General features: G+C 45.6%; 1 protein-coding gene across 1 annotated transcript; it reads right to left on the reverse strand.

Moving 5' to 3' along the window:
* Positions 1-277: 277 nt before the first annotated feature.
* On the reverse strand, positions 278-22,274 carry DHCR24 (24-dehydrocholesterol reductase). Its single transcript, XM_066628794.1, has 9 exons — positions 22,044-22,274; positions 17,104-17,259; positions 15,854-15,959; positions 15,514-15,632; positions 15,163-15,426; positions 13,451-13,594; positions 12,029-12,226; positions 1,096-1,274; positions 278-630 (listed from the first exon to the last, which is right to left on the reverse strand). The coding sequence occupies exons 1-9, from the start codon at positions 22,272-22,274 to the stop codon at positions 477-479; spliced, it is 1,551 nt and encodes a 516-aa protein (XP_066484891.1). The 3' UTR covers positions 278-476.
* Positions 22,275-23,311: the final 1,037 nt, after the last annotated feature.

Genomic DNA, 23,311 nt, shown 5'->3' on the forward strand with positions numbered 1-23,311 from the left:
GCAATAGCAGAGTTTCTACAGAACCCCCAGTGGCAATTATCACTCAGGAATGTAGTGTTCTCACTTTCTCATATATAAGTCACTGCTATACCTAAGGATTTGGATTTCTCATTTCCCTTCTTTAGGATACTACTAACACTACATTCCTAAGTATGTCTACTCAGGAGTAAGGCCCACTGAGTTCAATTTCATTTACTCTTTACTAAATATGCGGATTGCATCCTAAATACTTATACTCATCTGTAGCTAAATTAGCAACTAAATCTTATAGGCCAAGATAGATTTCTTAATAGCTTTAAGAAATGTGGACATTTTAAATTGACATTGCTAGCTGTATTTCCATACAGAGACGTGTACGTACTTTCAAATCACAAAGATGCTTCAAGTCTTTGGGACAGCAACAAAATGCTTTGTTAAGAGTAGGACCATCACTTATTGTTAAGTCTAACTGCCCTTCACCATTGAGGCAAGCCAGACTAATGTCTTGCAGCTTTGCAGATTTTATCATACACTTCTGGAAAAGCATCAGTGCACTGAAGTTGCTTCCTCAGCCTGTGGTATAATGAGCCATCAAACATTTCCCAGAATTCCTCACGAGTCATATAACAATCCGCATACAACATCTGAAAACTGAAAAAGGAAGTGAGGCACATGTTAGAATGGTTGTATCAGGAGGAGGCAATGTCCTCTGCTTTTCTAGATGCAGTTGCTTTGCCAGTTCAGTGCCAACTGTTAAGCACCTGGGCCAACACCAGAGCCCCAAGCCCAATCCCACAGACTCCAGCAGCATGGGGGGGGGGCAGTGGGTAAGCAAATCCACAGATATGAGTTCCGTGGATCAGGGGGGTCCCCATGTGCTGTTTTTCTCTTCTTAACTGTTCCACAACTATTCCACCCCCAAGCAACAAACCTAAAGTTTGGAAACTATGTATAAAAATGTTGGATGAAGTCACCTGAACTATAATAAAACTTAAATTGCCGATATTAATCCAACATTCACTTTGGGTGGTACAACACTATCACACAAGCAAACTCAAAAGGTAGCCACAGGAGACTTCATCCAACAGAATTTCATTTCAGGACTTAGATCCTCACCCATGAACATGCCGGACAAACTTTTCTATCTGTCTGGTGGAAGCCATAGCTTCAAAGTGTTTTGTTTTGGGCTCTCCATAAGCTCCTACATCAACATACAGTTCCATTTCATCTCCTTTTGGGTGAATCATGCCAGGATTGTTAGGCAAGATGAAGGGGCACAGCCACAGTGGATAAACCTAGGCACAACAGAAGAGAGACAAAAATCCATCACCATCATTTTAAAGCTGGTTATTCACAAGGAGGCTCTTTCTTTAAAACATTTACTGCATATATACCCTTCCTTCCTTCAAAATCTTAAAAGAAGTCAACACAAACATGGGTTTAGGCTTTAGCCTACAGTGAAATACGTATATAAATTTGTATCCTAAAGAGTTCACATGGAAGGAGGCTTGTGGAGACAAACTTCACATCTCCTTATCAGCATAGCAGTGCTCTGTGCCTACTGAAAATCACTGGGGGGGGGAGGGGGAATGGGACCCTGGACCCTACACCTCCAAATAGGACTTTTCTCTAACTCTGCAATCAGCACAAATCTCTCCCCTTGTGTGAACAGAATGGACTTGGGATACAAACCCATATCACTTCCAGTCAACATCAGAGTTAAACCGCCATATTCCCTGGACCCCTTTGCCAATGTGAGCTGAAGCAGTGCTGTCAAGAACTTGGCACGGAGAAATTAACAGCTGGAATTTGGTCCACCAGTGAACTTTTTCCTCTTAAAAATAACCCAGACTGTTGTCTCTTCTCTAGAAAATACAGGGTGGGACGGGACACAAGGCTGACCCAAGCATCAGCACTCTTTCTGTGTCATCACACTGTCCTTCTCACAGGTTTATTTAAGTATCACAACTCCCAGTACTGACAAAGAGCTCCTGCAGCCACATACTGCATGCTGCCAACTCCAAAGGCAGATCAGCCGGACCTTGCTTCAAAACCAAGCTACCTTTGACTACTTCTGCAACAGCAAAGAAATAAAATTTACTGCACTGTTGAAATATGGAAAATAGCTTTTCTAAACACTAGTAAAAGGGAGGACTGCTACATAAAATGCTGAATGGTCAACAAGGAGGAACAGGAAAGCAGATCCACACAGAGAGTCCCACACCATTGTGGGGACTGCCATATCTAATGAACACTTTAAGTCAGCCTCACTGCTACGTACTTCTGCCTGATTCTTGCTCCCACAGTGCCTATTCTGTACTGCTGATGTTTAGCTGAGATAAACGGGGGGCTATGCACACATGTCTAAAGCAAGAACATATATGTGCAGCCACTGGGTTGAACAGTAAGGAGTACAATGGGAAAGCAATGGCATTTAGTGCTGTGGTGGACAGTTGCAGAAGTGCAGAGGAAGAAATTAGAACTTCATGTGCAACATCTTGTGAAAGATTTTCAGCTTTGAAACATGTTTTGTAAGGTATTGCACATAAAAGCAAGCTCCTTCACTCTAACAGGATAACTAGATGCAACCCACTGTATTATTCTGCTCCAACTCTGATCAACATCAGCAGTAGCATTGAGTTTTTGATTTGAAGATTAGTCATAAGAGAGACTGTTGGAGATTGAATTTTGGTAAGGGTGCAAATTTAGATCATCGATATAATTGAAGTAAATAATTAGAACTTTTTGGCTTTGCTCTTGTTACACTGTTAGACACGTAGGGTTTTTTTCTTTTTATGTATTTATGTAGTTTTTTTGTATTGTTGTTTTCTTTTCATATTATAATTAAAATAAGTATATAAAAATAGCAGCTGAACCACCACCACCACCACCAACATAGAAAGGTAGGTATCACTCAGAGGCAGAGTTCTCAAGACGCTATCCCCCCTCCCTTAATGCAATGCAAATATAATACAGTAATAGTGTGAATAAATTCTGGAAAGCCAAGCACCATTTGAAGCACTGCTATCATAGAAGGAAACTGAGGGAGGGAGGAGGCTGCCTCCGGGGCTGCACACGTTTACTTGAGCTCTGTCTAAAAACTTCCTTTTTTCCTGTTTATGAGTGCCTTCTTACAATATTTTCTTTTCTGCGGCACCTCTGAATGTAGTTTTGCAAGCCAAGTGTTTTGGTTTGCAAATGTCCCTATTGGGGATAAGAAATCAGCTTTTATCTGTAAGTATGAAGAAACGAAGTAAACGACAGAGAACCAGCCCAGCTGCCTCCGGGGAAACCGCCCTGAAGAAGAAACGCAGCGTCAAGGTCTCTAAACAGCTGCTGTTATCGGAATGTCCACTTAATCATGGAAAAGTGAGTAAGACTGTGGAATTAATCTCAGAGGGTGCTGAGGTGTAGCGTTCTCTGAAGTGCTACCTGTTCCACGCGCAGGGCCAGCTAGGCCAGCTAGGCAGGCGGAGATCAGGGGTCTCAATGCGTGGATGAGACGGTGGTGTAGGGAGGAGGGGTTTAGATTCGTTAGGCACTGGGGAACGTTTTGGGACAAGCGGGGCCTGTACAAGAGGGACGGGCTCCATTTGAACCAGAATGGAACCAGACTGCTGGCGCATAACATTAAAAAGGTGGCAGAGCAGCTTTTAAACTGATCCCTGGGGGAAGGCCGACAGGAGCCGAGGGGCATCCGGTTCGGGACTCCTCCTCCCTATGGGACGAGGATGGGGAGGTTAGAGAACAACAAGACAAAGGCAGGGTAGGAGAAGAAATTGGGATAGTTAGGGAGATGGGACGTGATAGACGGTTTGGCACAATGAGAGGATGCGGGGACAAAGGAGCGAATAAGCAGCCCATCCTGGGGCATTCCGTGTATAAATGCTTTTATGTGAATGCCCGAAGTCTACGAGCAAAGGTGGGAGAACTGGAATGTCTGGTGACAAGGGAAAATATTGACATAGTGGGCATAACGGAAACCTGGTGGAATGCGGAGAATCAGTGGGATACCGCAATCCCGGGCTATAAACTCTACAGGAGGGACAGGCAGGGGCGTGTTGGAGGTGGGGTGGCCCTTTATGTTAAGGAAGGGATAGAATCCAGCAAAGTAGAGATTGAAGGTGGGTCCGACTCCACCGTAGAATCTCTGTGGGTTAAATTACCAGGCTTGTGCAGCAATGTAATACTGGGGGCGTGCTATCGTCCTCCAGACCAGAAATCTGATGGGGACCTTGAAATGAGGAAACAGATCAGGGAGGTGACAAGGAAGGACAGGGTTGTAATCATGGGGGACTTCAATTATCCTCATATTGACTGGGTCAATTTGTGTTCTGGTCACGATAAGGAAACCGGATTTCTTGACGTGCTGAATGAATGTGGCTTAGATCAGCTAGTCACGGAGCCCACCAGAGGACAGGTGACTCTGGATTTAATTTTGTGCGGTACGCAGGACCTGGTTAGAGATGTAAACGTTACTGAGCCATTGGGGAACAGTGATCATGCTGCGATCCGTTTTGATGTGCACGTTGAGGGAAGAATACCAGGCAAATCTCTAACAAAAACCCTTGACTTCCGACGGGCCGACTTCCCTCAAATTAGGAGGCTGGTTAGAAGGAGGTTGAAAGGGAGGGTAAAAAGAGTCCAGTCTCTCCAGAGTGCATGGAGGCTGCTTAAAACAACAGTAATAGAGGCCCAGCAGAGGTGTATACCGCAAAGAAAGAAGGGTTCCACTAAATCCAGGAGAGTGCCCGCATGGCTAACCAGCCAAGTTAGAGAGGCTGTGAAGGGCAAGGAAGCTTCCTTCCGTAAATGGAAGTCTTGCCCTGATGAAGAGAATAAAAAGGAACATAAACTGTGGCAAAAGAAATGTAAGAAGGTGATAGGGGAGGCCAAGCGAGACTATGAGGAACGCATGGCCAGCAACATTAAGGGGAATAATAAAAGCTTCTTCAAATATGTTAGAAGCAGGAAACCCGCCAGAGAAGCGGTTGGCCCTCTGGATGGTGAGGGAGGGAAAGGGGAGATAAAAGGAGACTTAGAGATGGCAGAGAAATTAAATGAGTTCTTTGCATCTGTCTTCACGGCAGAAGACCTCGGGCAGATACCGCTGCCCGAACGGCCCCTCCTGACCGAGGAGTTAAGTCAGATAGAGGTTAAAAGAGAAGATGTTTCAGACCTCATTGATAAATTAAAGATCAATAAGTCACCGGGCCCTGATGGCATCCACCCAAGGGTTATTAAGGAATTGAAGAATGAAGTTGCAGATCTCTTGACTAAGGTATGCAACTTGTCCCTCAAAACGGCCACAGTGCCAGAAGATTGGAGGATAGCAAATGTCACGCCTATTTTTAAAAAGGGAAAGAGGGGGGACCCGGGAAACTATAGGCCGGTCAGCCTAACATCCATACCGGGTAAGATGGTGGAATGCCTCATCAAAGATAGGATCTCAAAACACATAGACAAACAGGCCTTGCTGAGGGAGAGTCAGCATGGCTTCTGTAAGGGTAAGTCTTGCCTCACAAACCTTATAGAATTCTTTGAAAAGGTCAACAGGCATGTGGATGCGGGAGAACCCGTGGACATTATATATCTGGACTTTCAGAAGGCGTTTGACACGGTCCCTCACCAAAGGCTACTGAAAAAACTCCACAGTCAGGGAATTAGAGGACAGGTCCTCTCGTGGATTGAGAACTGGTTGGAGGCCAGGAAGCAGAGAGTGGGTGTCAATGGGCAATTTTCACAATGGAGAGAGGTGAAAAGCGGTGTGCCCCAAGGATCTGTCCTGGGACCGGTGCTTTTCAACCTCTTCATAAATGACCTGGAGACAGGGTTGAGCAGTGAAGTGGCTAAGTTTGCAGACGACACCAAACTTTTCCGAGTGGTAAAGACCAGAAGTGATTGTGAGGAGCTCCAGAAGGATCTCTCCAGACTGGCAGAATGGGCAGCAAAATGGCAGATGCGCTTCAATGTCAGTAAGTGTAAAGTCATGCACATTGGGGCAAAAAATCAAAACTTTAGATATAGGCTGATGGGTTCTGAGCTGTCTGTGACAGATCAGGAGAGAGATCTTGGGGTGGTGGTGGACAGGTCGATGAAAGTGTCGACACAATGTGCGGCGGCAGTGAAGAAGGCCAATTCTATGCTTGGGATCATTAGGAAGGGTATTGAGAACAAAACGGCTAGTATTATAATGCCGTTGTACAAATCGATGGTAAGGCCACACCTGGAGTATTGTGTCCAGTTCTGGTTGCCGCATCTCAAAAAAGACATAGTGGAAATGGAAAAGGTGCAAAAGAGAGCGACTAAGATGATTACGGGGCTGGGGCACCTTCCTTATGAGGAAAGGCTACGGCGTTTGGGCCTCTTCAGCCTAGAAAAGAGACGCTTGAGGGGGGACATGATTGAGACATACAAAATTATGCAGGGGATGGACAGAGTGGATAGGGAGATGCTCTTTACACTCTCACATAATACCAGAACCAGGGGACATCCACTAAAATTGAGTGTTGGGCGGGTTAGGACAGACAAAAGAAAATATTTCTTTACTCAGCGCATGGTCGGTCTGTGGAACTCCTTGCCACAGGATGTGGTGCTGGCATCTAGCCTAGACGCCTTTAAAAGGGGATTGGACGAGTTTCTGGAGGAAAAATCCATTATGGGGTACAAGCCATGATGTGTATGCGCAACCTCCTGATTTTAGGAATGGGTTAAGTCAGAATGCCAGATGTAGGGGAGAGCACCAGGATGAGGTCTCTTGTTATCTGGTGTGCTCCCTGGGGCATTTGGTGGGCCGCTGTGAGATACAGGAAGCTGGACTAGATGGGCCTATGGCCTGATCCAGTGGGGCTGTTCTTATGTTCTTATGTTCTTATGTAGGTGGTAGAAGAAGGGAGTCAAACATTAAGTCAACCTGGAGAGAGGAGTGAGACGCCATTATCATCCGGTGTTTTCAAGGGGGCGGTGAAATCCAGCTCTGTGTGTAATGCAGCTACCAGCACAGATAATTTGGAATGGATAGGTCTCAAGGAACTGAAAGCCCTGTCTGGCAAACAATGTGCTCTTATCTCACAAACTCTGCTTACTATCTTCAGAGGCCAGCAGGCTATGGCCTGTAAGTTAGAGGCTTTGTGTCGTCAGTTGAAAACACTCACAGTGAAGGACAGGCCTCCCTGTGTGGGTGACATTCCTGCTGTTTCCTCAACGTCGGAAGTGAGGACGGGAAGAAGACTGCAACCTTGCAAGATCTCCCTCTCCATTTTTCAAAGCCAGCTAAACTATGGCAGATGGCACACAAAATTCAGAGCAAAATCTTCTCTGAGCAGTCTTCTACGCTGTGATTTGCACGAAGTGGACTTGCAGAATGTGACCAAATTAAGGTCTTCTCCCAATTGGCAAAATATCCTGTTGTCTTTTCGACAGGATGTTATGCCTCAAATGCTTCTTAAGTCATCTTCTCTTTTACATCATTTTGGAATACGACCTAAGAAAGTCTATTATGAACCTCCCATTATCGCTTTTACCCAATCTCGGGGAGTTAGACATCCCGATACAGTTAGGGCAGAGGTTTCTCCTATTAGGCCTAGAACTTTTGAGCATCTGGATTCACAATTCTTGGACCCCATTTCTGAATTTCAATTGAAAGAGTCATTTTCAGAGCTAGCTCTGCTAGAACAGGAGCATTTGATTTCTGCCTTGAAAGAGCTGGTGCAAGACTTTGAAAACATACAGGACACATCGGCTTCTACTCCTTTCCAGAAACAGGATGTTTCTCCAGAAGATTCGATGGATATGGAGGTAGCTGCGAAACAACCTACTCCTAGGACTCTTCATCCAGACCTACAGTGTCTAATGGACTTTAAAGAACAGTCCATGATATCTTCTCTTTCTTCAACTTCTCTGTTACTCCCTTCTCAGGTTGGAGAGAATACCCTGGATGAAGTAAAGTCTGCATCTGTTGCCCATGGCTTGGTGCTCCTATCTGCACAAAGTGGATGTCAAACCCCTGGATTAATAGAAACTGATGTCTTACAGCAAAGTCATCTATCTAGTAATTTGACTGTGTTGGAAGCTGATGAACCTTCATCTAGCAATGATCAGACAATTTTGGATTATCCAGCTCAGGGTACTCAGTGTTCTCCAAAAACTGCAAACTTGTACCCTGTTGTGGAGTTGGGCTCAAGCCCAGTTGGGATCCAAAGAGTTTCCAATGGGGTTCCCTGTAGAAATGTGGGGGCTGTGACCCCAGTATTGAATCCCTGTGTGACAGCCGATATTAGTTTTACCATCTCCTCTGTTGCAAATAGTCAGGCTCCTTCAGTGGGTATTTGACCCGAGTGCAGCTAATGTACTTCATCTTGTTTCATGGAATGTGGCGGGGTGGGCCGGGAAATTTGGGCAGTCTGATTTTTTTGATTTCGTCAAGAAATGGGATGTTTTATGTTTTCAGGAAGTCTGGCTTTCCTCTCCCCCCCCCCCCCCAAGTAGATGGCTTTAGAGCTTTCTTAACCCCGGTGGTCCCTGGTTTGGGAAGGGGCAGACTTAAGGGGGGATTACTTTCATTGGTTTCTACGAATTTGTCTATTGTAGTGGAATCCTTGCCCGCTTTTGACCGTTATACTCTGGTGGTAAAACTTAATTTACAGCCAATTCCCTTAATTTTGGTAAATGTGTACTTCCCGCCACTTGTGGGTTTAACCACCTTAAGGCAAATATGGATCAATTTTGAGAAGCATCTTGGGGAGATCCAAGAGGCATATCCTTCTGCTCAAGTGGTCATTTTGGGGGATTTTAATGCTAAAATGGGCAGAAATGATTTGGAACTTTTTACAAAATTTGGAGCTTTCCCCCCGTCTTTTTCTGACCCTCCTCCATTGCGCAAACGTGTTTCTAACGATTGTAGGTGCAATCGTCAGTGCTTATTTTTGGCCCAATGCTGCATAAAGCAAGATCTAATAATCCTTAACGGCTCATGGCCAGAGGATCACCCAGCAGTGTGTTCCTTTTGGAAGGGGACTAAACCCTCACTTCTAGATTACGTGGCTATTTCTAGGTCGTTGCTACCGGATTTGTTGGATTTTAGGGTACTCAGTAGATCAGAGAGCGACCATCTCTCTTTATCGCTCAAATTGTCAACAGTTGAGCAGTTTAAGTCAAGAGAGATCCATCACCCTACTGACCACTTAGGTCCTGTGACAAGTTGTGTGAAATGGACCAGTCATGTTAGTGCTAAAATTCAAGGGCTTTTGAGTTGTGAGCGGGTAATGGGCTTTAGGGATGCAATTATAGCTAAGGAAGGTGATCCTTTGTCACATTATAATAATGTTGTTGCTGCCTTAAAACCTTTTTTAAGTAATTGTACGCGCAACAATATTAGTCTGAGAAGTAGATCTTATGACTGGTATGATTCTGAATGTAGGATCCTGAAGAAGCAGGTTACTGCTGCTTTGATTATGGCGAGAGAATCTCAATTGGAGGTTCATTATGTGCATTTAAAAAATTTAAAAAAACAATTTAAGGAAACTATTAAATTTAAGAAGGAAATCTTTATAAAGAAAAATTGGGAAAATTTAATTAGTGCAGCTAATCAGAAAAATACATCTCTCTTCTGGCACATAATTAATCCACTACTGAAGGTGTTTCCCTCGGGAGCCCCAAATTATATTACAGCATCAGAATGGGTGGAACATTTTCAGGGGATTTATGCATCGGAAGAACCCCCTTGTCCAGATTTAAGATCTAAATTATTAGCAGAAGATCTTCCATCTTGGGAACCTGTAACCAGTGAGGAGGTTGTCTCTTTTATTAGGAGAGTTAAAAGTGGAAAAGCTCCAGGGGAAGATTTTATTAGAAGTGATTTGCTTAAAGAACATCAGGATTGGTGGGCTCCAACTTTGGCTGCCCTATTTTCGTATATTGATGAAACAGCTAATATGCCTTCTGATTGGGGTTGGGCGATTATAGTTCCCATTTATAAAAAAGGAGGTCATGAAATTCCCTCAAATTACAGGCCTATTAGCTTGCTCAATGTCATCAGTAAACTTTATGCCTTGCATCTGAGAGAGAAGCTATTGGCCTGGATGGAATCTCAAGACATTATAGCCGATATTCAGGCAGCCTTTTGCCCTGGAAGATCACACCTTGATCAGACTTTAGTGCTGCAATTTCTTGTCGAAAAACATCTGGCCACTAGGGGTTCTAGACTTTTTGCAACCTTTGTTGATTTCAAGGCTGCTTTTGACCTAATCCCTAGATCAAGGCTAAGGGATAAGTTTGCAGCCTCGTCCATTGACCGTCGATTATTGCTGCTTATGGTTAGCTTGTACAGCAATTCTGGCATAAAGATTAGGTGTTCATCTAATGGTCATCTAACGAATTCAATTTTGGTTAATAAAGGGGTTAGACAGGGTTGTGTTCTTGCCCCCCTCTTATTTAACTTTTATATAAATTCATTGATCACTTCTTTTGATGATCTGGCCTTACACCCCCCAAAGCTTGCTGATCGTCATGTTCCTGTTTTGGCATATGCCGACGATGTGCTTATATTATCAAGAACACAGGTCGGTATGAGGAGGGCTCTTCGCCATCTAGCCCTGGTCAGTTCACAGGAGGAATTAATTATAAATTCTGATAAAACAAAGGTGCTGGTTTTTGCTAGACGTTATAAGGCCTTTCGATGGCTCCTAAATGGGAAACCCATTGAGGAGGTTAAAATAATAAAGTACCTGGGGGCGATCTTTCATTATCAAGGAGGCCGTTTGGCCCTCAAAAACTATGTTGGTCAATCAGCTCAGAAAACATCTGGTGCCATTTATCGTTTTTATTTATCCAAAGGTGCCAAATTTCTCCCTGCGGCTGCACACTGCTAAAACTAGGGTTCAATTGCTCTATGGCTCTGAGATCGCCCCATATTTAAATACCAGGTCTTTGGAGGTGATCCAGACCAAATTTTTGCGCCAATTGATGTATGTTCCCCGATGTGTGCCAAACACTGTGGTCAGGTTGGAATCCGGTACCCCAAGTATGGAGATGTTGATGTGGCTAAATGCCTTACATTATTTTTTGAAGATTCTCTCGCGACAGGATAACTTTACTTATTTGATCTTTTCAAATCCTTTTGTAGGCACCTGGGAAAAAAGGTGCTTGGATCATTTCAAACCCTGCAATCTCTCCCCAGAGTCTTTAATGATGATGAGCCCGGGAGACGCAAAAGAAATTTTGTGTCAGAGGTTGGTAGACCTTGAATTGAGATCTGCGAGAGCCAGACTTTCTGTGTATGTTTTTCTTGGGGATCAAGCTCTTGCATTTTCTCCTGCTAGATATTTTTATAATATTGTTATACCTAAATTTAGGATTGCTTTTACTAAAGCTAGGTGTAATGCACTTTTATCAGCAGTTCTTTTGGGGCGTTATGCAAGGCGTCCCTATTCAGAGAGACTGTGCCCCTGCCCTCAAAATGTGGTGGAGACAACTGCCCACATTGTTTTGCAATGTCCATATTATGACGATTTGAGATCTAAATTTATCTCCCCGATCTTCGGTATTGAAACAGGGATGCAGGTGGAGGAGCAGCTTGCTTTTCTGCTTTCTGATGTTTACTCGGATATATCACTCAGGGTTGCCCGCTTCTGTTATGCTGCACAGTTGGTTAGGAAGAAAATTGAGAGTGTAGACCTCTGATTTTATGATTTTATATATGTGTAACGGGGTGTTGGTTTTAATTCTGTGTATTTTGTTTTGTTGTTTGTGACGAGCTGGTCGGATAACCGTAAATAAAGTATCTATCTAGAAGGAAACTGGCGTGATTGATCAGGTTGGAATGAAGAGAGCTATAGTGAAACAGCACCAAAGGAATGGGTGTTGTTGGAGGTATTAATGCATACAGTAGAGGGAAATATCTGCTTCTGAATCAAAAGCAAGAGACTGGAGATCAATGGCCTACTGTTTCTTACTCAAAAGCTACTATCCTTCCCTGTTCAATTAAGTGGTTGTTCTCTTTCACAGGTCCTCATTTCCGGGATACTCTCCCAGTTTGGAAAAATGCTCTTACTTTAATATCACTGTGGAAGGTTTCAATACACTTGACAAGGCTTTTCATGGGAATCATCATATCTTGTACCACATGATGCTGCTCATAGAGCTTTCGAATTGCTTCTCCTTGAGTCAGTTTTAAAAGGGAAATTTTAGGAGGAACCATCCAGCCAAACAGGTAGCGAAAAACAGGATTATTGCCAAAAGGAATGATATCCTATGAAACAACCAGATAAAAATAAATCATGAGCAAACTGTACATTGCAAAACTGTATCACCAATTCAAGATCAAAGAACTGCACATGCTACCTTTGGAACAAAAAAGAACACCCCTCAACACCTCTTCCTCATTAACATGAACTGGTGTATCCCAACAATATAGGCCAGTGGTTCCCAAACTGGTGGGTCGTGACCCACCAGGGGAACCAGAAGCAGGACATTCCCCCTTAAGGGATGCACCCTGCAAGGAAGGCAGTGACAAGATCCCAAGAACTGTGCCACTGCAAGGGAGAAAGGGGAGTTCTCCAGCCTTATCTGAAGGCGGTGCAAGGGTGCGGGGAGCCCCACGGACACATGCACAGGACTCCTCAAGTCTCCGATTAACTGAAATAAGCGATCGAAACCGCTTCTGGTTTCATGATAAAAAAAATATGCAAACCTTGATCATATTTTCAAGATATGGGGGAGTCCAATTATCACATGGCACATCCTTTCAGTAGCGCAGTTTAGGCCAAAGCGTCATTTCACAGATCAACTGTGCCCTGCGAAGTGATAATTCGGCTCTCCCAGCACTTCAACTGCTTTTCTTGCTTTTCTGCCCCTCTTGATCTGCCTCTTCCCTGTACTGTTTCTCACCTTCTGAGGCCTTCTTCCATCTCTCCTTCCCAGGGCCACAGTAGAAATGGTGCTGCTGAAAGGACAGTGCAGGGAGAACCCAATTATCACATGGTCTGCCCTTTCAGCACTGACACGTAAGCAGTGGCAATGCTGAAAAGGTCACCTGCATAAGTGGGCTCTCCTAGCACTGCCGCTTCTGCTACTGTGTCACTTTGCAGCTCTGCAGCTGATGGTGATGGTGGGAGAGACCAATTATCACGAGATGGGACAGATAAACAGCTTCTGCAGGCCACATCTGGACAGCAAGTTTTGACAGTCCTGGCCTGAAACATGTACTCCACCACTCCATTCTGGCCCTTCCCACTTAGTACATATGCTCTTGGGGACAAGAAAATATTTAAAAGCTTGCGTTTCACCTTTCTCCCAAGACAGCCAAAATGACATAAAAAAGTGTCTGTCAGCTACTCAGTTGATTAGGCTTATTATTAGAAAGGAGAATGAACTATGGGATGTCACAAAGAAGGAGTTAGTGCCTGTGGCACATGCAGGATTTCAAACAGCAATTATTCACAGAATTCCAAAACCTCGTGCCTCTGATCCGTACCTGGAGCTCCCAGAAGATGCTCCGTGTATGCCTGTGATAGTAGTGTCTGGCTGGAATATACTCTGTTCCCATCTTGTCAGCCTTCAGATAGTTTTCCACATGCTTAAAAAACCATGGCTTGTAATAATTTCCAATTCTATTAATCTTAAAAAGAACACAAAATGAACAAACAGAACCAACTTTGCTCAACTCAGCAGCAGAAGTCCCACCTATTTTGTTGCAACAGGTACACTGGAAGATGAAGACACCCAATGCTAGGAAAATACCTCCAACTGCAGATCATTATCAACATAATGCATCAGCATCATTGTACACTGTACTCCACCAATATAACCACATTAGGCACAGTGTACACAGTTAATGTGTAATCACCTATCATCATCTCCACGCAGAGACACAACCCAGAATGCTTTCCAGGCAGAGTAGGAGTGAACCAAACATCTGAGCCAGAAGTGTCAGTGCATATATGCAGTGCAGGTTACTATCCAGTGAGGCTTAAAATCAAAGAGTATTACAAGGACATGTCACCAAGAGGAGATGCATTTCTGGGAAACTACCAGGTGTTCCAGATCAATCTTTTGCCAACAGAGTTCTTATGTTTCAGCCCAATACGTTTTTGGGAAGCACTACCTTATAATGTGACCTGCTTGATGTATGGTGGAACTGAGTTGCAATGCAGTAGCTATCTTAAGTGGTTTCCTAACAGAATGCATCCTGCAGAGTTCGGTAATCAAGCTATATCACAAATGTAAAGCTACTTTACTAGTCAATTCCCTCTTTAGAGAACTCTGGGAACTATTGGCCTGAACAGGAGGCTAGAATCCAGCAACATTCTCAATGATATAATAATAATATAATATACAGTATTTATATACCGCCTTTCTTGGTCTTTATTCAAGACTTTATTCAAGGCGGTTTACATAGGCAGGCTTATTAAATCCACGCAAGGATTTTTACAAATTGAAAGAAGGTTCTTTCTTTCAAGAACCACTACATTCAAGGTGTTACACTCCGATCTGGTTTGACATTCTGGCCTCCATCCTCCCACGCTCCGAGCAGATGGAACAGCTCAGCTGCAGCTTGTCAGCTGCTTCAAGGTCGCACGGTGCCGGTGGCCTCGAGCTGGCGACCTTGTGGATGTTAATCTTCAGGCAAATGGAGGCTCTACCCTCTAGACCAGACCAATGCCCTTATTTATTCAATTTATATCCTGCCTTTCTCCCGAAAGGGTACCCAAAGTAGCTTACAACAAATTAAAATTTGCATAAATAAAATGCATAAAAATATAAAATACATATATAACACAAAATGTGAAACACCAACCAGCAGTAAGCAGAAGCTATAAGAATGATATTACTAAAAGCCCACCAAGCAGCCTACAAATAGCAAACATGCCCTTAGAAACCCTGCTGGGTTCAAAAGGCTTTCTGAAACAAGGTCTTCAGGTTTCGCCAGAAGGCTTTTGAACAAGGAGTAGTTCTGGGAACAAAGGGGAGGGAATTCCGTAGGGCATCACTACTGAGAAGGTCCTATTTCTGGTCACCATCCCCCTAACCTCTTTCAATGGTGGCGCATCCAGAAGACCTTATCAAATTACATACCCAAGATTCCTAAAGTAGATACTGTCTACTTTAGATGCAAAAAGTTGCAGAGAGCCATTTGCCCTGCTTTCCCCTTATTCCATCTAAAAAAGCAGATAAGTATGAGGTTACCTTGCCCTGAACAGCTTCATCAGTCATAACGCCTGTCATTATGACAGCTTCTTCCAAGGAGTACACCAAGCCCTCTACAAAATGATTGTCTCTGTTCTCAGATTCCTCCAAAAATCTCCTGCAGATGGCCTTCAGTCCTCTCACAGGTTCATAATGCAGCTTGACATATTTCTTAGCTGGGATAATTTTTATTTCTGCTGCAACCAAGAAGCCTAGCGTACCACAAGACCAAGGCACTGCATAAAATAGGTCCGAGTTTTCCTCCTGTAACAAGTAGACCATACTAAGTCATATACCAATAGAGAACAGTCATGACTTCATACAATAGAACAGAACAAGATGTCCTCTTACTGGTGTACACCTCACATGGCTTCCATCAGCAAGAACGAGTTCATAGGCCGTGCAAGTATGTTGAAACAGACCGTAAATATGGGAGGAAGATTCAATCCCAGTTCCCATGATCAAGCCACCTGAACAAGAAATTGTTAACAGGAATCAGACAATATGCAATTTACACACACAAGATTGGCACCAAGAAAATCATGCTGTTAACATGAAATTTTTCTGTGGTTCAAGAAACTTAAACAAGAATGTTGCTTTTAACTGCTGGGCACGTCAAGCTAAACTAATAGGTGGAACTGTGTCAGGTATTTTACACTGGCAAAGAGTCATTATTTGTAAAACCTCTCACCTACAGTAAGATCATCAAGTTCTGGTACCACTGGAATAGTCCAGCCCATGGGGTTGAGGTGTGCTGTTAACTGACCCATCGTGACCAAGGGCTCCACACAGACAACCTAAGGCAGAGCAGATTTTACAGACCAGTTTGGTCAAGTTATTTCTGATGACTTATTTTCAAGGCTAAGGCACTGCATAAAAGGGCTCACGATCTAAAAAGATGCAAAAGAATACCAGCAGACAGCCACTAGAGATATACATATACATATATATACATACATATATATATACATATATATATATATATATACATATATATATATATATATATATATATATATATATATAAAGTACCATACAGTTTGACTATCTCTTCTAAAATTCATTTCAAATTCCAATTTAAATTTGAATTTAAATTTTCTAACTCAATTTAGAAAATTTAGAAAATCTGGCTCAATTTTCTAACACTGATCATCAAGGTAGAAGCCAGGTGATCTGGCAAGTACAGGACTCCCAAATGACCACTTTCAGAGAAAGTGAAACCTGTTTTCAGAGAAACCTGTTTTCAGAGAAACAGGCTGCAAAAACCCCTAGGACTGAATTGCAAGCTGGGTCTTGTAAAAAGGGACATTTTGTGGTTTTGTTGGGTCCATTCACTTCAACCCGCACAAAAGATGAACATGCCAAGGTGTATGATCAGCAGCAGGAGTGTTTTGCTTGTTTAGGTATTGCAACATAAAGCCATTAATCAGACAAACTTACAAAGACTGCATTTATTTTAAAACCAAACCAGATATTCACACAAAGGACAGCCTTTAAAGCACAGCACTTGTTGCTATCCTCAGTTATTTCAGCCAATACCTGCGTCAAGAAAACATCAGATAGTAGTCACCTACTATGGCCAATATTTTAAAAGTTGAAACCTAAAAAGAAAAGTTTTCATTCTGGATCAACCACCTTCAAGCCACTTCTGGTGTGGCATTTCCCTATCCACATTTTGAATATATGCTATTTTAAACCATTCAAACAAGTTTAAGCACATGTGTGTTCAATTCAAAATGACAGCAGAGGTTATATGTCAATCAGACCAAAGAGGAAAAACAGGATCTCAAGATTTGTTCCCTGGAAAAAAGTGGCCAGGAAAGCATGCATGAATTGAAGGCTATAGAAATAGGAGGCTACAGGCTAAGTGGGGAGTCCAAAAGAGTTGCATCCCTTGCCTGGATGCCCAATTTAAGATGCAAGGATAAATCTCATCCTTACCTTTCTTTCTGTGTCTACATCCAGAACATCCATCAAGCTGATTGATATGTTCTTATGAGTCTTCTTGTACTTTCCAACACGAAGAGATACTGTAAGCCACCCAGGACGGCCTGTGCACATATATGTTTTTTGGCCTTCTTCTTTCCATTCTCGTACCTACAAGAGAGTATATGAGGTCCCTAGGAAGCTGCCTTTTGCAGCGATAGACCAATAATCTGTCTAGGTCGGTATTGCCAACATTGACTGGCAGTGGTTGGGTCCTCCCCGCCTCTGAATTAGCCCCCTTAAATGTAACAAGAAAACACCATTTCTCTAGTTTGAATTTGTTTAATGAGCTAGTAAACCAATTTTCAACTGAGAGAACAGGCTTTTATTAGCCAAGGGAGTCAAGCTGTGGGTCAGACTAAGAGCTGAGGGAATCAGGTGCTACAGATGAAGCTGCAATGTAAAACACTTTAGCCCACACAAGAGTGTGTCATACACCAATAATGCGGCTTCTATATCAGTAAAACACCAACCTCACTGTGCTGAAACACACTCTTAAACAAGGCTGACTTGGGAAGATTTAGGATCTTTGGAGGACTTTACATTTGAAAACAACTTTAACAAAAGCCCAATTCCACCAAAGACCAGCCAAGTTTTGCTAGTTGATCTAAGTGGTGGCATTTATTGGGACAGGTCCTCTCATGGATTGAGAACTGATTGAAGGCCAGGAAACAGAGAGTCGGTGTCAATGGGCAATTTTCACAATGGAGAGAAGTGAAAAGCGGCGTGCCCCAAGAATCTGTCCTGGGACCGGTGCTTTTCAACCTCTTCATAAATGACCTGGAGACAGGGTTGAGTAGTGAGGTTGCAAAGTTTGTGGACAACACCAAACTTTTCTGAGTGGTGAAGACCAGAAGTGATTGTGAGGAGCTCCAGAAGGATCTCTCCAGACTAGCAGAATGGGCAGCAAAATGGCAGATGCGCTTCAATGTCAGTAAGTGTAAAGTCATGCACATTGGGGTAAAAAATCAAAACTTTAGATATATGCTGATGGGTTCTGAGCTGTCTGCGACAGATCAGGAGAGAGATCTTGGGGTGGTGGTGGACAGGTCGATGAAAGTGTCCACCCAATGTGCGGCGGCAGTGAAGAAGGCCAATTCTATGCTTGGGATCATTAAGAAGGGTATTGAGAACAAAACGGCTAATATTATAATGCCGTTGTACAAATCTATGGTAAGGCCACACCTGGAGTATTGTGTCCAGTTCTGGTCACCGCATATCAAAAAAGACATAGTGGAAATGGAAAAGGTGCAAAAGAGAGCGACTAAGATGATTACGGGGCTGGGGCACTTTCCTTATGAGGAAAGGCTACAGCATTTGGGCCCCTTCAGCCTAGAAAAGAGACGCCTGAGGGGGACATGATTGAGACATACAAAATTATGCAGGGGATGGACAGAGTGGATAGGGAGATGCTCTTTACACTCTCACATAATACCAGAACCAGGGGACATCCACTCAAATTGAGTGTTGGGAGAGTTAGGACAGACAAAAGAAAATATTTCTTTACTCAGTGTCTGGTCGGTCTGTGGAACTCCTTGCTACAGGATGTGGTGATGGCGTCTAGCCTGGACGCCTTTAAAAGGGGATTGGACAAGTTTCTGGAGGAAAAATCCATTATGGGGTACAAGCCATGATGTGTATGCACAACCTCCTGATTTTAGAAATGGGTTGTGTCAGAATGCCAGATGCAAGGGAGGGCACCAGGATGAGGTCTATTGTTGTCTGGTGTGCTCCCTGGGGCACTTGGTGGGCCGCTGTGAGATACAGGAAGCTGGACTGGATGGGCCTATGGCCTGATCCAGTGGGGCTTTTCTTATTGATCTTGAGGTTCTCAGTTTCCATTTAGAAGAGAGCAGAATTCAAGACTAACAAAGGGGAGGGAGAGAAAGGGAAGCATCTGAAAATATGCAGAAATGTTTTTGTTTCAGATTGTGAGCCCTTTGGGAAGTGTGATGGAAAATCTGATGGAATCTAGCAGGTCAGATCCTTCATCCCTCTAGCTCAGCACCATCTATGCCGACTGGTGGTGGCAGCTCTCCAAAGTTTCAGGAAGGCACCTACCTGCCCATTAAACTTTCTTAGACTGTGTTACATGGGGTTGAATGTATAGTGAAACTGGGAATGCTGGGGGTTCAGAAGACCCTCCACAGTCATTTCAGGAAGCAGCAGCAGCAGCGGAATCTGAGAGAGGGGGGCAAGTGATGCAGGCCAGGTTCCAGGGTTATTCTCCCTGTTGTTCCAGTTCATACCACCACCAACATATAATGTGTAATGATGTCCCTTTAAGAGCTCAGACGTGTAAGAAGATAAGCAGGCAGGGCTACTGCAGTAAAGGAGGCAAGTGCAAGAAATTTTTACCTCTAGTTCCTCAGAATGTTGAGATGTAGCGAAAGGTATAACAGAGAAACTTATAAAGGGAGTTCCCATTATCTACTGTTGTAATGGTGCAGACTCTAATCCACAAGTTTATCCCTAGCTGAGGGATTCAGAAATTAACCACAGGGAGCAATATTAACACCTTAGCAGGACAAGTCATTTGTTTCACATTCATCAACCTCCAAAGCAAGCAAATACAGATTAATTGATCTGGCAACATTTAATTTTTGTCCAGCATCTTTAAATAAAAGTACAACACATTACACTCTTTCCAATTCCAACACCATTTCGGTGAATGATTTGATATCTGCATTGCTTCAACAGATCTCTCCTTAAATTTACCCACCTTAACTATGGTTAATGCTAATCAGGTTTCCTCACAATCATGTTTTGTGAATGAACTTCCAGTTCTGCATGAGTTCAGATGCAATTTTTAGCCATGGTTAAAAGCATGAGAGGAAAGGCAAGAAGAATTCTCATTCCCTAAATCACCACTAAGAGTTCAATGGCACTGTGACCCCAACAGTATGTGGTGAAGGAAACAATGAGTGAGTACTGTTGGTCAAGGAACCATGGAAACTACAAATACAAGGAAAAAGAGCAGATCAAGAAAACCTACACTCTGTCCCTGCCCTCCCAACATGCATACTGGTTCCATTCCAAGGGCTGTCCAGAAGTCAGAACCTTCCGTGCCCTGAAACAGTTCCGTGCCCAGCACTATAGCAGCCTGTGCTAGAACGACACACAATGTACTTACAGTGCTTGAGCAAGAGTGACAATGCCTGTAAGTTGGGGAGGCAGCACACAAGCACAAGGTACTCCTGCCAGTCTAATTCTTTCATCAGTGAGTACTTGAGGTCAGCAAACTGTTCTACAGCTCTGTTCCTTCTAACCAGATTTTTAAAAAACTGCTTATACTTGAGTTCATCCATTGAGACTACTCCCACATCCAGTTGTGTAGCTAGAGGGGGGATCAAAATAGTATGTCTTTGTAGGCACCTGAATGCGTTGTGCAAGCTGCCCCTCCCCCCTTCAGAGCCATTCCAGGCAGTGGGAGCAAAATGGAGGCATTCTTGCTCCCACCACCCAGAATGGCTCAGAAGGGGAGGAGGCTGGGCTGCTTGGATGGCAGGTTCAGGGCCCAATCCTATCCAGTCTTGCAGCACTGATGCAGCCACAATGCAGCCCTGAAGTAAGGGAATAAGATCCAAATTCTATTCAACCTTCCAGGACTGATGCAGCCATGCCAGTGCCATCCTGCAGCCCAGCCTCCTCCCCTTCTGAGCCATTCTGGGTGGTGGGAGCAAGAATGCCTCCTCAATGTAAGGGAATACTGGTGCCTTACCTCAGGGCACCTACTGTAGGTGCACTGGCACAATGTACTCATTGTGCCAGTGCACAATGTACTCCCTCAGGTACTCCCTCAGGTACATTCCTGAGTGCACAAAGTACTGTGCACAATGTAAGGTGCCCTGAGGTAAGTAGGTGCACCTTACATTGAGGAGGCCTCTGCGATTGTCTCCACCCCACCCAGCCACAATGCAGCCCTGAAGTAAGGGAATAAGATCCAAATTCTATTCAACCTTCCAGGACTGACACAGCCATGCCAGTGCGGTGCACACTGCATCTTGGGATGGGTGGGGTGGAGACAATTGCAGAGGGCTCCTCAATGTAAGGGAATACTGGTGCCTTCCCTCAGGGCCATGCTGTAGGTGCACTGGCACTGGAAAGTTGGATAGGATTGGGCCCTTCATACTCCCTTCCTTGAGGAAGCCTTCATGACTGCCCCCCACCATTTGGCACAACTGAATCAGTGCAGGAAATTTGGATAGGAAGGTCCCCTCAGGCACTTGCAGAAACTGTTTTGATCACCACCCCCATCAGCTCAAGGCCCAGTCCTAACAGCACTGATGCAGCCCTGAAGTAAGGAAATAAGGGCCCAATCCTATCCAAATTTCCAGGGCTGATGCAGCTGTGCCAGTGGGGTGTGCACTACATCCTGTGGTGGGGGGGGGGGAGACAGTCAATCAAGGATGTGAGGTGGTTGGGGAGGTAGAGCCTCCCCACGGGAGTCCTCTGAAAAGTGCTGCTGCTGTGTGAGGTGAGACAGAGCCCCCCACTGGAGTCCTCCAAAAAGTGCTGCTGTTGTGTGAGCTGAGGCAGCCTCCCCACGGGAGTCCTTGAAAAGCGCTGCTGCTGTGTGAGGTGAGGCAGAGCCTCCCCACGGGAGTCCTTCGCTTTGCGCTTTGCGCTTGGGTTGAGTGTGCTTCAGCACCTCCCGCGGCGGCAGCGGCGCTTTTCGAAGGACTCCTGTGGGGAGGCTCTACCTCACCTGCCTCCCCTCACTCAGCAGCAGCACCTTTCGAAGGACTCCGAGGGGAGGGGAGGCTCCGCCTCGCCTCACCCACACCTTCCCGGCCAGCGCTCGGCTGGCACCGAGGCCGCCGGCCACCCCCTTGCCCGGAGCGAGCCCGCCGCCAGCAGGGCCCCTCCAAGCAGAGCCGCCCGGCGCCGCTCACCTGCTGCTGGATGCGGCGCACACGCTGGTGGTGCTGGCGGGGCGCGCTGTGCAGGCGGCGCACGGCCCAGGCGCGCAGCTGGTAGTAGACGTCGAAGAGGACGGAGAGCGGCAGCAGGAAGAGGCAGACGAAGACCCAGCGGTGGTGCACCAGCACGTAGGCCAGGCCGCGGCGGCGCGCCCAGAGCAGCAGTAGCAGCAGCGCTGCGCCCGACGACAGCAGCGGCCACATCCCGCCCGCAGCAGCGCCCCTCACGCGCCTCCGCGGCAGCTGCGCCGAACGCCGCCGCTCACCTACCCAGGTCGCTCCCGGGCCCGCCCCCTCCGCGCCCATTGGTCCCGGCGGTGAGGAGAGGGGAGCCCGCCCGCCAATGGGAGCTCGCTACTGGGATCGGATCAGGCGCCGCGCGCCGCGATTGGCCGGAGGAGGCGCGGCGGGCCGGGCCTCGGCGCGCGCGGCTTTTCTGTCAAAAGCAGGTGGCCTCAGGCGCTGGTCGCCGCCGGGTGGCGGCGCCTTAGTGAGGCCGCACCCGTGGGAGAGCCACGTCCCTCACATGGAGCGCCTCAGTGTTGGCGCCTTCCTTCCCAGGCCCGGCACAGGAAGCTGTGGAGTAGCTGGGGGGGGCGCTGCGCTCAGGCTGGCAGGGAGGTGGGCGAGCGGCCCCTCCTTTCGGAGCCATTCCCGCGGGGGGGGCAAAACGGGAGGGGGCAGGAAGAAAGCCGTACGGCTCTGTTTTGCCCCCCCCCGCGGGAATGGCTCCGAAGGGAGGGGCCGCTCGCCCACCTCTACCAGCCTGAGCGCTGCGCCCCCCCCCCTCCAGCTACGCCACCGCTGTGGAACTCCCTGCCACAGGGTGTGGTGACAGTGTCTGGCCCTGCAAAGGGGATTGGACACACTTCTGGAGAAAGAGTCCGCAGCAAAGTGGAAGCTGTTGATAACAATATGCCCAGCTCACAATATGGAAATATCCCAAGATGCCCAGTTCACCCATAAGGCTCTTCTCTGACCAAAAAGCTATCCCTCTCAGAGAACCAGTTAACTGTGATATGGGCCTCCAAGGGTGAGCAGAAAAGTCATAGATAAGGGCAATCAACAAATGAGGATAAAAAGGTTAGGGTAAAAGGGATGAAGGTAAAAGTTCCAAACAACACAGTCCTGGAACGTGCTGGAATCCCTAGCATGTATGCACTGCGTTGGCTCGGTCATGTCGTGAGAATGGATGATGGCCGGATCCCAAAGGATCTCCTCTATGGAGAACTCGTGCAAGG

This window comes from Tiliqua scincoides, chromosome 5 (genome assembly GCF_035046505.1).
Source record: "Tiliqua scincoides isolate rTilSci1 chromosome 5, rTilSci1.hap2, whole genome shotgun sequence".
NCBI lineage: Eukaryota > Metazoa > Chordata > Lepidosauria > Squamata > Scincidae > Tiliqua > Tiliqua scincoides.